Genomic DNA, 16364 nt, shown 5'->3' with positions numbered 1-16364 from the left:
TATGACAAATTAAAGGCTATGCTTTTTAATATCATCAACAGTTGTCTCTTAAATAAAAATAGAAGTCGTAAAAATGCTTACCTTGTCATTGGAAATCTAAAAATATTATTTTCTTAAAAACAATTCTAATTGCACACACAAGTACTCTGAAGTTGACATTTAAAAGATGTTTGTGTTTCTGATAGACATCTATGTAGTTTTAGAAAATTAAATCTTCCAAAAATCTGTGGGAAACCCCATGGGTACCAATTGTGCCCCATTGTTAACAGACCTATTTTTGTATTCTATACAAAAACTCGAACGTGAAAAAAAAAATCATTTGCTATGGCCTTCAACTTAATATTCAGGTATATCGAAGACGTATAATCAATTAACAAATATTATTTCCATCCTTACGTCGACTCGATATATCTCAGGGAACTTGAAATAAAGGATACCATAGAGTCTGCGTCATATGTGTCATATTTGGATATTTTACTGTAAATGGACATTGATGGTAACCTAACAACAAAACTTTATGATAGACGCGATGACTTCAATTTTTTTATAATCACCTTTCCTTACTTATGTAGCAATATACCTCCATCACCTGCATATCACACATCCTGCATATTATGCATTAGATACGCAAGGGCATGCTCTTTCAGTTTCTAAGGAGAGGCAAGCTACTGAAAAACAAGTTGATAAACATGACTTTTAACAGTCTCGTTTAAAGTCATCTTTTCGTAAGTTCTATGGTCGATACAACGACCTTGTCAGTAAATCCAATCTTCACCTGGGTCGCGTGCTGCATAACGTTTTTCATACTAATTGTTAGACCATAATTAATCACCTAATTGTTTACGGGCCGTTTTTTCTAGAATATGACAAAGAGCACATGGCGTGTGTGACCGGTCAGCAGAGGATGCTCACTTCTCCTAGGCACCTGATCCTACTGTAATAGTTGGTATATTTAAAATAATTCAAATGTACAATTCGAGATTGTACATTTATGAATATGAAAATCTATTTTAACTAATTAATTATTATACAAAGCTATGTGTCAATTAATATTGACCAGCAATAATGTATGTATCATTTTTTCAACATTGTGTATACATTGAATAAAAATAATAATTAATTAGATAATAAAATAAAATATCTAAATAAATAATTCATAAATAACTAAATCTTTTGATCCACCACTGATACTCTCAGTACACCTGTAAGAGGGTACGAGTAGTATTTCAGCTTTATTTATTCCTTAAATGTCATTGGTTAAAACTTTTATCTCCAAAACTTTGACCTAAGACAAAAACATATAGTCAGCTACTGCCAATCTGGGCTGACTTGAAATTCTGGCTTTATTATAGGTATATTATAAGAGACTGAGCAGAACCCATAATTATGTAAGTACTAACTTTTCTCTTCTAATTAACAAGTTGTAAATTAATCATCTCATAATTTATTCTGAGTTATCAAACTAATTTTAATGTATAAAGTGTGAAAGATATTAGAGTGAATGTGTTTTTTAATTACAGTCATACTTCATACTGTAACTCATGCTGTTACAGTAGATTCAGTAATTAAGACTGAAGGCTCTGTTCCATAAACAGGTACTTATTCTTTGTCATAAATATATGCTTAATTTTATACTTTTTACAAGAATATATAATTGACATATGAATGTTTAATACTGATCTTGATGATAGATCTGAATTAAGTGTTTTATAAAATGTCGTGACAAGGGGAATAACTCTGTCTTATTTATAGCATTTATAAACCATGTATTTTATGGCTTGTGAAATCAATTGTAAATATTAAGTGCATTAAACATGTATATGAAATTGAATTATATTTATGTATATTTACAGGGCGATTTATTGTGATAAAATAATATAAACTTCAAAAACATTATAATCAGCATAATGCCATGCAATTTTTATATAAGCTGTCTTTAACTAGGACATTATATCCTAGTGCGAAACATAATATTTTTCGTTAAATGGAGTACATGTATGCATAGCAGTCTGCATTTTTGAATGTATTCTGTTGCCCATCAATTGATTAATTCATAGCGTCAACCTTGAACTTAAGAATTTAATTTCTTTAAAATTGTCAAGATGTTCAGCCATCGATGCTTGTCCAAATGAAAAGCTAGTGGCCTGTCTCCCTATCTCTATGAATTATGGCGGGAAAATCTGATCATGTCCAGATAAAGAAAAATATTGAAATGCAATCCTAATTAATTTCGCTGAAGAGTAATCTATTTTGCAACAAATACCTTTTAGAGTGAAAAATGTGTATCTGATATGAGATTATTAAATAAGAGGTGTAAATCGCCCATCATGGGTGATAATGATTTGTGCCGGATGCCTGGGTGTACAGAATATCTGTGTTAAAAGCCACACGTTTCATTTGACGCTGCTAGTAGAATCAATATAATATCATACATCGCCCCCTTCATCGCCAATTTATCACATATGGGTTTTTTTAATCAACAAGCATCTGACGCTGGTTTTTTTATATTAGCAATCGGACAAATAATAATTATTAGCTAGAAGTGGTAGAAGTAGGTATTAATTCAGAGATGATTAAGCGCCGTTTTAATTAAATACGATTTCTCGTTGTGATTAATCACCGACACATGGGTGTATTGGATCTTTGTTTGTATTGGATCATTCTTTATTCTAGACGCTCGGTCTGCTGATCAGAAAGTGTTCTACGCCGGATGATCGCGGATAGGATCTTCGTGTGTTTCAATGTTTAAAATACAAAAGACAGAATCTACCCCAACTTTGTGTCGATGTCTGCTTGTAAAAGAACCTGACAGAATATAACACTACACACATCTTGTGTGTCATGTGCCTTCAATTACTAGCGTTTGTGTTTGTTGTCTTCCTATCGTTATACTTGTAAATGACACGCATTTGTAAATATAAAATTACATCTGTCATGTATTTGGTGAATACTGATTGTGTGATTTAGCTTGTTTGGATGTACAGGATCTGGCTTCTTTTTTTGTAGTTTGTTGCTGAATTTTTAAAGGTGGGGTACGGGTGGGGGTGTCGATCTGCCCAAGACACCTGCTTCAAGTTCAAGGTAGTCAATATAGTTTTTACGGGTCATGAGACGTTTTAGTCATTAAGTATGTAAAGTGTGAATAAAATTTATGACTGATAGCAATGATGATATTATAAAAGCCAATACTACATTTTTTTAATGGCAATTATGTCTCCCCCTCAATATATTTTACAAATGTACAGCATATCAGCTTTCGCTATGAATTTATATGTGTGGTATTCCTTTCAAGGTTTCAAAAAGTGAAGGTTTAAAATTTTTTTTTACCTCAAAAGGGTGACTTCCACCCCCCCCCCCTTTTTTTGAAGGATAGTCGTTCTTCTCTCGACAAATTGCAATGTAGACATTATATTTTAAATAAGTGTAATCCTCGGACGACAGTTGATGATGTTGACATGGCTATAGTCTGATGAATATGTTTAACTGAGTGTAATCCTTGAACGAAAGTTGATGATGTTGACCCGACTGTTGTATGTTCGTCATAAAGGCAAGTCAAGGGATTTTCCAGTAACCCATTATGTCTTTGGAGATTAGACACTGACGGTCATGTTAATTGCCCAGTTATGAGCGCGGAGTGTCGTGTCGACTCTGAAAAACTTGCATGTATATCTAGATTGAAGTACTATATTACAATTTCTACATTTTACGAATTGCGTTCCTGTCCAAACTTAATCACTTTCCATATTCACCATAACACTTACCAATTTCATCTTCCTTGTTTAATTATTTAAAAAAAAATAAACCTTCATAAGTTTATTTACTTATAACTCCCCCATATTCGTGATTGGTTTACTGGTGTTGATATTATGACCACATTACAAACGATTTCTGCAAACATGGTCCCTGTTGTTCTATTATTTGCGCACTTGTTGTGATGGTTAAAGTATCCCAAAAACATCAGTGAGTTATATAATTAGAACGGCTTTGGTGTGTTTTTTTTCGATAGTATTTCTGAAATGTGTCAGCTACATCATTCATAAACAAGACCCGCTCCCTAACCACAAACTTTCTTATTGGTGGATTCGGCTTACCGCTGATTGGCTGAAGTTGCAGATTGATTATATATGCATAAGCAAAACAACGATGAACTCATCAGACAACAAAAAATTTAACGGGTTAATGCGGTAAAATTAAATATGTACCCATTGCAAACGCATGGTGAAAAAATTGCGCAAATTTAATAAATTTGTTAAACCCGAATATCAATCATTGTTTTTTTTAATTCCAACTTAAATGAACTTCACACAAAAAGGATAAAACTATCAGGGTCATCGATATCACGTGACTTTTACTTTTAAGGACAATACATCACAAAATGTGTTTTTAAATCTTTGTCAAACTGGTTATGTCACCGATTTTTGCTATATCTGTAGTGCAATATATTGACTTCAATATATGAATCTGCAAGTTCCGAGTTACATAGCACAAATTTTGGTTTTGTAAAAAACAATACATTTTTTTCATTTTTTGTGTCATTTTCAAGTCGATTGTATGCTTTAATTCCGTATATCTGAGGGATATAAAAAAAATGGAATTGTATGGCAAACTTTTCAAGGACCCCTAAATATATACTAGCGGAAAAAAAGAAACTGTGCATTATAAAATTTAGTATAATTTTTCTATATCCAATGTTTGTATTCATACAATTTAAATAATCGATAATGGTAATGTTTTTGACAATATCGGATGGTAACCGTCCGGGTGCACGGACGTTTTCATGGGTAGTGAGCACCTGTTGTTTATTGAGAATTTGTACGCACGAGTTTTACGGGCCAATACTGTTTGGAATAAGAACTGTAAAGGATTTGTTTAAACTTTTTTTTTAAGGAAATCACTTTAGTTTCAACAAAATCTACCCCTTTGTCATGCCACGACTCAACGAAAACCAACGTAATCGTGCTGTTGGGATGCTGCAAGCTGGAATGACACCAAATACTGTAGCAAGACACTTTGGAGTTCATCGGAACACCATCCAGTCATTATGGAGACGTTTTCAATAATCTGGCAACACTGGATCGACCGCGCTCTGGGCGACATCGTGTGACGTCACGTCAACATGTCAACAAAATTAGACTTGTGCATCTGAGAAATCGTTTCTAGACAGCAAGTTTGACTGCCCGTAGCATTCCGGGACTTCGACAAATTAGTTCAAGAACTGTGCGTAATCGTCTGCGCGAGCAAAACATCAGACCAAGACGTCCAGCAGTGCACCCAGTACTGCTTCAACGTCATCGTATCGCCAGACTAGCATAGTGCACACGACATCTGCGATTCAGAATACAGGACTGGGCCAATATTCTGTTCACCGATGAATCCAGATTTCATTTGGATAGCAGTGACGGCCGTTGTAGGGTGTATCGTTGAGTTAGGGAGGTCGATAATTTGATGGAGTTAGCGTTAGGGTGTGGGATGGAATATCAGCACGTGGAAGGACCCCTCTACAAATTGTCAATGGAAATCTAACCGGCGAACGCTATCGAGATAAAATTATTTAGCGTCATGTGATAACTTTCATACAAAGACATCCAAATCACTTCACTCTGCAGCAAGACAACGCAAGGCCAAACGTTGCACGTGTAGTCAGGGACTTGTTTGTACAACAGAATGTCGATGTCTTGCCTTGGCCAGCTGTTTCCCACGATTTGTCGCCGAACGAGCACGTCTTGGATGAAACGGAAAGACGTTTACGCCGTTTACCAAATCAGCCAGTGACATCGGCTGATTTAGGCCAGGCTTTAACCAACATCTGGAACATCATCCCTAAAGCATTTCTGAACACTTTAGTGGCACCAATGAGGCGTCGCTGTCAAGCATGCCTGAACGCAAATGGTGGTCACACGCGTTATTAATTTTATTAATTCAATTTCAAATGACAGTGACTTTTGAATGTGCTGAAGTTGACGTTATTCGACGTTGACATTAATGTGTTATGAGATGTAAATATAAATACATGTGTTAACATTATTACAAAAAATAAAATTTGTTTATTGTAATTTTCACAGTTTATTTTTACCGCAAGTATATTTCATGCATTGTTATTTACGGATGTACGTGATTTTCAATGGTAGATTTCCATAGCAGTTCAATAATTTTAACTGCAATTGCTTACTTTAAAAATCGTAATGGTTTTATAAATTAGAAAAGCAACAATTTCTTTGTTTTTTTTTTCTGATACAATGTAACCTCGGTTATCCAGACGCTTTTGTTCCCAAGTCTAATCGTCTTGGAGATAATACTGTTAAAGGACAGTTGACACAATCACAAAAACATTGACCAAAAAGTTGGATTGTGAGTTTGATACAATTTCTGCAAAATTTTCCCTACTACTCCCATCTGTTTCACAGCTATTGCTGAATTACTGAGCTGATAAGACGCGTGAACTCAATATGCATATCTGAAGCCTCTGAGATCGAAACCTTCGGTGCGACGTAATAGCCGACACACTTCCCATTCGTTGTATCTTTCAACCATAGGGATTTCTAACTTGCTTTTATCTAAAATCTGAATTTATTAACTTTTGCTCATTACTATTAAAAGTTGGAGAACCCTGTACATTAACAGAGTTATTCTAAGCTTAAAAACCCCATTTCTGCTTCCTCAGCAATTATGAATAGGAGTAAAAATTGTGACCTGTTCTATTAACTTTTCATTGATCTATGTGCTTCATGCAGGAAAAAATATGTCAGATGTTGGATTTTCAAAAGATAAAAATCATCAAAAACATGGAATCATTGTTGCTATAGAAAGGATTTTATTTTGTCAACACATAGTAAGTGATAATGTATAGAGACTTTTCGTAACCAGGAATTTCACCGGATCTTAAACCCTAAATAAAACCATAATTAAGTTAATTGGACTTAATAAAGGATTTTTTGGTATTATCAGAAATCCTGGTACCTGTAAGCAAAATGTTTGTAAATTTCTTTAGTTCCACAAAATCAGGGGTCTACCTTAATCTAAATACTAATAACCCAAACATCTTTTAATTTCATTTTTGAGTATGATATTTGATAATGTTTGTTTATTGAAATTTAATTAAAAGAACTACCAATTTTCATAATTAGTTAAGACTGAAAGAATAGTTTTTTAACATAGTATTCAGGATTTAGTACTTCTGAGTTGTGTATAATTTATTCTCTATTGATCAAACCCTTAAAAAAAGCCCCAAAACGAGATGTTATGCACACTGATGACTTCTTATTTACTGACATTAAATTCAGATGGACAATGAATGATTTTTTTTACAGCAACACCTATTGTTACAAATAGTACACAAAAATGATTCATATGTGATATAATAAAAATCTAACTCATCGTGCTCCCAGTTGATTTTGTATAAAGAAAAAAAAATTTAAATTGATATCAACTTATTCAAATCAATGTTTTGGATCTGCAAGATTGGATCAATATGCATATCCAAACAATATATATCAAACTTTACTGAATATCGAGAATCTGAACAAGTTGCTGCCTGTCTGGCTGACAGGATGATAATCTGCTATAAATGATTATCAATCACAGAATCTTCAGATTCATTCTAATTTAATTACTACTTTTCAATATCTATTACCACTATCTTATGTACACAAAATTTCTCGAAAACTCTATTTACCAACAATACAACATGTAATCTAGTTTGTACATTCTATAATCTTACTACTTTGTTTTCATGAGAGGCTTCATACACTAAGCTATTCAAAAAAGTATGCTTTTGATAAATTTACTTTAATCTGAATTTCAAAATCATCATTTGCAACACAAATACACTATCCTGTACGTGTAAATAAATAAATCCTCGTCCATTGCTGTTTACTATGTAGCAGATTGCTGACTGTGTCATTTTGACGAATACACACAGGGGCTTCTTATCTCATTAAAGATCGGCAATACTCGGAGATCCGTTGCAGCTGGGATTTTCAACACATTTGATTGAGCTGTGTGTTCTTATCTGATCCTAGTCAAATAGAAAAATTATTATAAACTAATTTATATTTATCAAAGAAAATGTTTTTAAAAGAAAATGATTTTGAGTCACCTGTCCTTTAAAGTTTTTCTTGCATTTCATACTAAACAGCAAGAAATCTGCTGTTTACATTATAAGATTTAAAAAACCGTTCTTGATATTGAACAAGGGTTATTAGGAAATTATTGAGACATTTTTTCTTATTCTTTAAGGGGAAAAGATAAACCCTTGAACTGTCACCAATCGTAAATCAGGATAGAGTTTATCAATGTAAAAGGTTTCTTGTCCATGGTATTCGTCCAGTGACCGCAATGTCATTTTAACACTCCTCATTGCTCCTGTGTTTCAAACACCTTACAAACGAACGGAAGTTAAATTTGTCCGTTCCAACGGAAGACCTTACTATTACTGTGCTAGTTAAGATTATTCTTAATTTTTTTTTTCTTCCTAGACGCAAACTTTAAGGCTTCATACCATGCTCATTTCTGAAAAGTTTTTGCTCAAATTTTCTGGGCTAATAGACTTTACAAAAAATTATCATAATCATTTCTTAAATTTTAGAGTTCTTTTTCCGTTAACGAGTTATTCCCCTTTTAAGATTGTTTAGAGCCTTTGGTTTCCAGACAAAGGCTCCGAGACTGTGATAGCAGGGAATAGAAATCCAACGAATTTGAATAACAACAGACATTTTTTTTTTAATATTTATTATTCATTTTTATACAGATAACAATAATTCATAAACAATACAGGAATAAGTTAGGAAAACATAAATCTAGATTTGACGATTTATACATAGATAGCTTGTATATTAAGTCGAATATATTTTGTTTTCAAACAATGAATATACATATATTGGATAAATTGTATTTTAACAAAAAAATTGCAATGTATAAGTATATGTATAATATAGAAGTATTCTGATACTATTTGACAATTATGGTCCACCAGGGTCCTTACACAATGTATCAGCAAATTTTGAGAAAAGACGTTGTTTGTCACATTTCATAAGACGTAACATAGAAAAAATTGAATAAGAGCATTTTGACACGTTTTCACACATTTATTTCAGTTTCTTGCAGAGATTCAATTCTACAGTACATTTTATATATTTCATAAGCAATGAAAAAAATAAATAAATCCAAAGACTCAATCTTGTTCTAAATAAAAGCCTAAAATAAAATGTTTCCATTTTATATCGATTAATAAAAAGGAACCTAATTTTCTCCAAATATGTTCGACATTTTTACATTCATATAATAAATGTTTAGTGTTTTCAATTGTTTTGCATATATTACAGTTATTCCCAGTGTCCCTTAACCATTTACTTAAATATGCATTGTTGCAGGGAATATTATGGAGCATTTTGTAATTAAATTCAGCTATTTTATTGTCATTTATATCTTTTCTCGAGTATATATTTTTCCAAAGATTTGAATCATTTACCGGTATTGCAAACTCTTGAGAAAGTTTAGTTTGATAACACGGTTTAACAAATTTCTTGTGTATTAAGTTTTTATAAAAGAATTGGCATTTTTTATTATTTAAGCATGGCACCCCTGTTGCAAAATGAATTTTCATTTCATTTTTAATGTTCAAATATTTAACATTTGTAAAATCATATTTTTTAAACAATGGTTTTATAACTGATAATAAAGTTTTATATTCACAAAGCCAGTTAGACTTTCTCTTAATAACAGTGGAAAGCACTTGTAGTGTTTTTATGTTCCCGTTATCATCTATTAAGTCCTTTATGTAAAGTATATTACTGTAAACCCAGTTTTTTAAAAAATAATGTTTCTCCTTTTATTTTGATGTTATTATTATTCCAAATGGGTTGTTTTAAAATATCATTAGGTGATATGTTATCGAAGTTACACCTTTGTTTACATTCGATAAATGAACTAGAATTTGTAGAAAAGTGGAAGTTCGCCTCTTCTATCCAGTGCATTTAAATTACTTTCAGAAAACTGTAAGACGTAATGAAGATTTAAATTAGCTTTTTCCATAAAACTCTCAAGGATTGCAAATAGAGTGCCCTTAGAAGATAACAATCGCGGTATCCACGCTGCTTTTAGAGCCTTGAACGGACTTTCAATATCTATAATTAATAAATCTCAATCTGTTATATCGCCTATCAAGGTATTTCGTTTGATTCTTTCAGTTTGTCCCATATGAAATTAAATAAGAGTCTTTTGACCTTACAGATATATTCTTAATCGGGTTCACACAATATAGATGCAATATAAAATAGTTTTGAAGTTGCTAATGTTTTGATACATGTTTTTATACATGATTTACCAAACACTTAGTTTTCTACGTTTCCATGATTCAAATAACTTGTCCATGCCGTGATATATTTTCATCCAATTTTTATAGTAACATCCTTCTTTATCGTGTCCTATATAAGTACCTATACACCTGACAGCGTTATTTGTTGCTTTAACGCCATTAATTTCATCATACATATCTTTAAGCCGCCCTAAAAGAATACATTCGGTCTTGTTTATGTTGATTTTTGATCCGGCATCATTGCAAAACTCGTTTATAATTTTCAAACTCAAATCTAAAGAATCCTTGTCTTTAAGAGCAACTGTTAAGTCATCCGCATGTTGTATATTAATGATTTCTTTATCATTTATGCTGATCCCTGATATATTTGGTTCGTTTTTGATTTTTATGGACAAAATTTCGGCTACAAATAAGTATAATAAAGTAGATATTGGACATCCCTGTCTGATCCCTCTTGTCATACTAAGTGTTTTAGCTAAACATCCATTATTTTTCATTTTAAATTTAGGGTTTTTATATAATATCTCTACCCATTTAAGAAACTGATCGCCAATATTAAATTTGTTCAGTGTTTCAAAAAGAAAGTTCCATTCTACAGAGTCAAAAGCCTTTTCAAAGTCAAGAAATAATAATATGCCGTTTTTGTTCTCCGAATCGCAATTTTCAAATATATCTAATATTAGTCGAGCAATTTTACCTATTTATCTGCCTTTAACATTAGCCGTTTGATTTTCATTAATTGTACTGGCTAATATTTTTTGTAATCTTTTAGCTAAAACACAAGCTATAATTTTATAATCCGTATTTGTTAAGCTAATTGGTCTATAATTTTTTAACAATTGTTTTTCGCCTTTCTTGTATATTAGTGATATCACAGAGAGCCTTTGAGAGTCAGACATTTATGTTTGTTTAAAAACTTCTTTAAGTGCGGCGTAGAAAATTGGTCCAATAATGTTCCAAAAACATTGGTAGAATTCACAGGATAAACCATCTAAGCCTGGAGACTTTTCTCCTTTCATATCAAGTACGGCGTTTTTGCATTCTTCGAAAGTAGGGAATTCATCTAACATCAATTTGTTTTTCTCGTTCAACACTGGTAACTATATTGTCTAGATAAGTCAAAATCTTGTCGGTTGGAATATTTGTGGTTTTAAACAGATTCGTATAGTAATTATTCATTTCTCCGATTATTGAATTTGTGGAATTTATCATATCTCCATTTGATGTTTTTAGTTCTTTGATTATATTAGATGTTTGATTTTGTTTTTCAAAATTTAGGAAATATTTCGTGGGGTTTTTTTTGCCACTTTCTATCCATTTTGCTTTTGATCGTTTTTGTGCCCCCTTAATTTTTTTTTGTCATATATCTCATTCTATGTGGTATAAAGTGCTTTCAGTTTACCATAATCAATACTGTTACACTGGCTATTTGCAATCGTTTCTATCTCCACTCAATTACGATGATTTTTTGTCTCATATTTTTTTTTTTAATTTTTTGCATAAAGTATGGACAATTCTTTAACTTTACGTTTGAAAAGTTCCCATTTATCTATTGGATTTTGCACTTGATCTACTTCATCAACTAATTTTGCAATATAATCTTTGTATTCCTTATTTTCTAGATATGAAATATCAAACATTTGATTCAGTAATAACCAAAAAATCGAACCAAGCAGCTTTAAAATACAAGATAAATAGTTTCCAGAACTGTAATAATATGCATGTGTACATGAAGGCTGTAGCGCAATTGAAGTTTTATTCAATTTAATTTGTAAACGCACTGACATAAAAATAGGGATTTTGCATACCATTGCATCGTTGCGAGAAGTACAATTCATTTCTGTAAATAAGTTCATTTAATTTCACGTTACTTAGCGGTGTCTCTATGAAACAGCACCATCTGGTGTAAATTTTAGATGATCACTTTTGCATATATTCTCTCGCTGATCTTTGATAGCTGATTATTATTTTGAATGCCCAGGTTTAGTACTTGTATCATTATATAATATCAGATAACACACACTTATGAATAGAAAAGTTCAGAAATGCCATCCATTTTGACAACATGCAACAATTTCAAACTTGCACATAGTCTTCAAAAATTTAGCAAGATTTAAATACAGAAGTTATCTTACAGATAAAGTTACGTGTTTTGTAGGCGGTTCGTTTTTTTTAAATACAATTCCTGACATCAATCATGAGTACATGCCGGATATAACAATGCTTGCTTCCCTTTGAAAATTTAAATCGCCATTAAACATTCCATTGTTTAAAGAATTTTTGAAACGATTACACAACCTATGTTCGACAAATAGTTTTCCTATAACATTTTCTACCTGTCTTTTCCAAAACACGTTTTATACAGGCTTTCAATCACAACACTATTTTACAACAAACGCAGCATTGAAAGTTTAGTCATTATAATCGTTTGACACCAAATCATATATGTTTTTAACTTGCAGCAACAACGGAAGACCTACTCGTGGCTTTGTCACGAGCTCTGCACTAGTTTGAATTATTTTTATTTCTCATCTTTTGTTATCATCTCATCATTTACATTTTCTATCTTTTTTTTATTTCTTTTTTTGTGTGGAAATTACTGTGGAAAGTACTTGATATTTAGTCCCTATGTCTTATTTCTAGTTAAACAATCAGTGAAAAAAAGATGATGAACTGAGGCTCTTTATAACTTGTCATCCTATAGTTTTTGTTTAAGCAACTGCGTGGCTTTAAATATCTTCTTCTGAGATATCAACCAGTTTGATGTATATTTGCTGCGCTGCCTTGACGTCAAAATTCAACGTTAAGTCGATATCAAATTTCTATTGCTTGGTCAATTCATTTGTACTATGTCCATATTTCAACTCAAACAATAGTGAAACGATCAAAAATAAGTCGCAAGATATGGCCAAAAAAACCTTAATTAATTCGATTTCCTTAGTCAATGTAATTTTACGGACACTTAGAAACTAGATGTTTGAATTATATGATCTCCAAGTTTTACTGCAAAGGGTACCTCGACCACAGACTTGCTTATCTACTGTCGTAAACGTAATATTAAACATTCTTTTAATATTACATTGTTTAATTATTTGTTGGGATTTCATCAATGTTTATGCAATTTTCACCAAACTTCGTCACTTAGAAAGAAAAATATTCAAACTGTCTCAATAATTTCCAAACAACCCTCGTAATTTTGTCAGGAATTATTAACCGGACTATAATGATAACCGAATCTTAATTTTGTTGTGTCAAATATTGCGATTTGTACATTTACGTTGCAATTTTAACTATATTTTCACAACACTGATGACTTAATTTTAATCTTTTTGAAAGTAAATTTAATTGATTAAATTGATATTTACCAGCTCGAAAATTCCAAGATCCACTTATGCACCTCCGATGAGTTGACATGCTTTCATTTTTTATTCTTCCTGTACATTGCCTTTGATTTAGTTTTACAAGGCATTCATGAAACAATTTGTTTTAAAAAAAATGAATACGGTAGATAAACCGCAAATTTGTGCTCTTTCATTTTTTCTTCATTTAGTAAGCACCTTTTTTCCTTTTAAATAATGGGGTGTTTCAAAAAGCGATGACACTTTACAGGTGCAAAGATTAAGATACAAAGCTACGTGGAGTAAAGCATAATCAATTCTATCGGGTCAGCACCGTCGGTAATTTAAAAGTGATTTTGAAATTTTTCTCTCTCTCTCTCTCTCTCTCTCTCTCTCTCTCTCTCTCTCTCTCTCTCTCTCTTTTGTTGTTCAATTTCAAATGAATTAATGACTCCTGCTTGCTGAATTGTTGTTGTATTCATTTAATTAATACTATCAGTAAAAACATATGCAACATATCACTAAACTAATACATTAATTCAAACTGCGACACCATTAATAGTTAAGTGTAGACAATGCATTTATATGATGGCAAATACAAACTATTTGATACAATACGAAGAACGCCTTGTGTTATTTTAACATTGAATACCCATCATAATGAATATTTTGATTTTTCTATATCACTGGTGTACTACAAAAAACAAAACAAAACAAACACTCACAAACACAAAAACAATAATCCTTAACCTAAACATCATTAGCTTTCGATGATCGTCTATCAACTGAACTCAAGACAACTATTTTATATTATCAGTCTATTTCAACCTATTAAGAGAAAAACCTCTCTTGCATCGCTTGGAATACACAAATGAAACAAGTCTTATAGAATCATATCTTTTATAGTCCAAACACGCCATCCTTATACTATTTACTTCTTGTGAAGTTTTTAAATAAGACTTTACTATCGAAAAGAACATCGTACATTGTTATTCTAAAAAATTTGTTCTCGAACAAGAGAGCTCAATCTATACATAATGATTCATTTGATTGTAAATGATTGTGTCTGTTATTATTATCTTTTGATATTTATTCTTTTTAAATTTTTCGCTACTTATGATTGGAACATCTGAACCCAGATTAATACAGATAAAACGAGAAAATCACATCAGTCGTACAATTATAACATAATATGATCAACATAAAATACCCTACGTATGACATTATAACAATTAACAAAGCTTTCCATCTTTTGTTCTTAAAAATTGAAACAATAGTGTGCAGTACATGCGCATACATCTATTCCTGTGTTTTGGTTTTACATAACATTTGTATCGCGTAAGTTCTCTGTTGCAAGAGCAAGCACAAACAAAGGTGTTGTCTAAGGAACCGTCTCGCTCTTTGTGTTAATACTGAACCGTGGCGGATGTTTGATTGCGCTACGTTTAAAGGCGCAACTGAGCGGTGTTATCCAGTAAATGAACGGGTTACTGGCATAGTTGACCAGACATGCAACAATGCCAATATGGAGAATGACGTCATAGTACTCCTCCGGCCAGATATTGTTATCAAACGATTCAAAAATAGACACAACGTCAAAGATAAGGTAGGGAATCTGAGACAGAATGAACGTGATGACAATGATGTAGACGATCTTTGTCATGTGCAGGAACTGTTTGGTTCTCTTGGTATGTCTGCCCTGTACGTTAGAAAGTTTCCTTATTTTGTAAACTTTAGAGCAATGGAAAAATACCAACGACATAAACGAGATCCCAATGATGGGGACCGTTATAAACCCGTAATATGTCGGAATCAAGATGAAATCAGGGCATCGAGAGAGGTCCGTCATGATGATGGCGTACGCCAGGTTGACGATGGCCAAAATGATGAAAGTTATAACCGCCCTGATGACCACGGTTCTCGGTGTATGTTTGTCCATATAAACAAACGGATTGGTGACCAAAACATACCTCTCGTAGGCCAGATAAATAATGTTCAAAGAGGAGCTCAAGCAAGGGGTGTTAATCATGACAAAAATTATGACGCATAATTCAGCTGAGAAAAATCTTTTCAAGTAGAACTCGTTAGGAAAGTAGATAAACTCCTGTATGATGAACACGACAAGAAACATGATGTCTGTGATCGCTAAGACTAGGATAGACATATGGGATGACTTCTTGTACAGCTTCCCTCTGATCAGCGACACGATCACGGCCAAATTACCCAGAATTCCTATCACTGCAATACATATTGCAGAGATGGATACAGAGCATAGATACGGAAACCGGTCTGAACACGGCCAGGTATAATTAGACGAGAAATACCAGTACTCGGATTCAGAATCGTAGGCATAGAGGTGGTCGCCTGTTCCGTTCTCAAATGAGTTGGCCATCTCTGCAATCAGTAGCAATTGCGTGACAGTAAACTACTCTCGTAAGGATGACAATAAGTAAATATATATTCTTCTTGGTGAGAACTGGGCGTGTTATTCTCGCAAGTAGTTTCTAGTTTACAGGTAGATGTCAAGATATGTATTCCCTTCTTTAAAAATATGTGCTAACATGTACAAATGGTATAAACGATCTGATCGAAACGTTACAGGACAAAATTAAAAAGAAAATATTTATAGAATTAATCTGACAATTTACTGTTGCTATTGTACTAATGAAAATCCTCAAGAATATTTTAACTCAATTCTCTTCATGAGACATTTT

General features: G+C 32.5%; 1 protein-coding gene across 1 annotated transcript; it reads right to left on the bottom strand.

Annotated features, from left to right (window-relative positions):
- Positions 1–14117: 14117 nt before the first annotated feature.
- LOC128171398 (C-C chemokine receptor type 7-like) lies at positions 14118–16047 on the bottom strand. The gene has a single exon (XM_052837195.1). The coding sequence runs from the start codon at positions 16040–16042 to the stop codon at positions 15032–15034; it is 1011 nt and encodes a 336-aa protein (XP_052693155.1). The 5' UTR covers positions 16043–16047; the 3' UTR covers positions 14118–15031.
- Between the last annotated feature and the right edge of the window lie 317 nt (positions 16048–16364).

The sequence above is a fragment of the Crassostrea angulata genome, chromosome 2, assembly GCF_025612915.1.
Source record: "Crassostrea angulata isolate pt1a10 chromosome 2, ASM2561291v2, whole genome shotgun sequence".
Taxonomy (NCBI): Eukaryota; Metazoa; Mollusca; class Bivalvia; order Ostreida; family Ostreidae; genus Magallana; species Magallana angulata.
The sequence above is the reverse complement of the archived record's forward strand: the minus strand, read 5'-3'. Positions and strand labels throughout refer to the sequence as shown.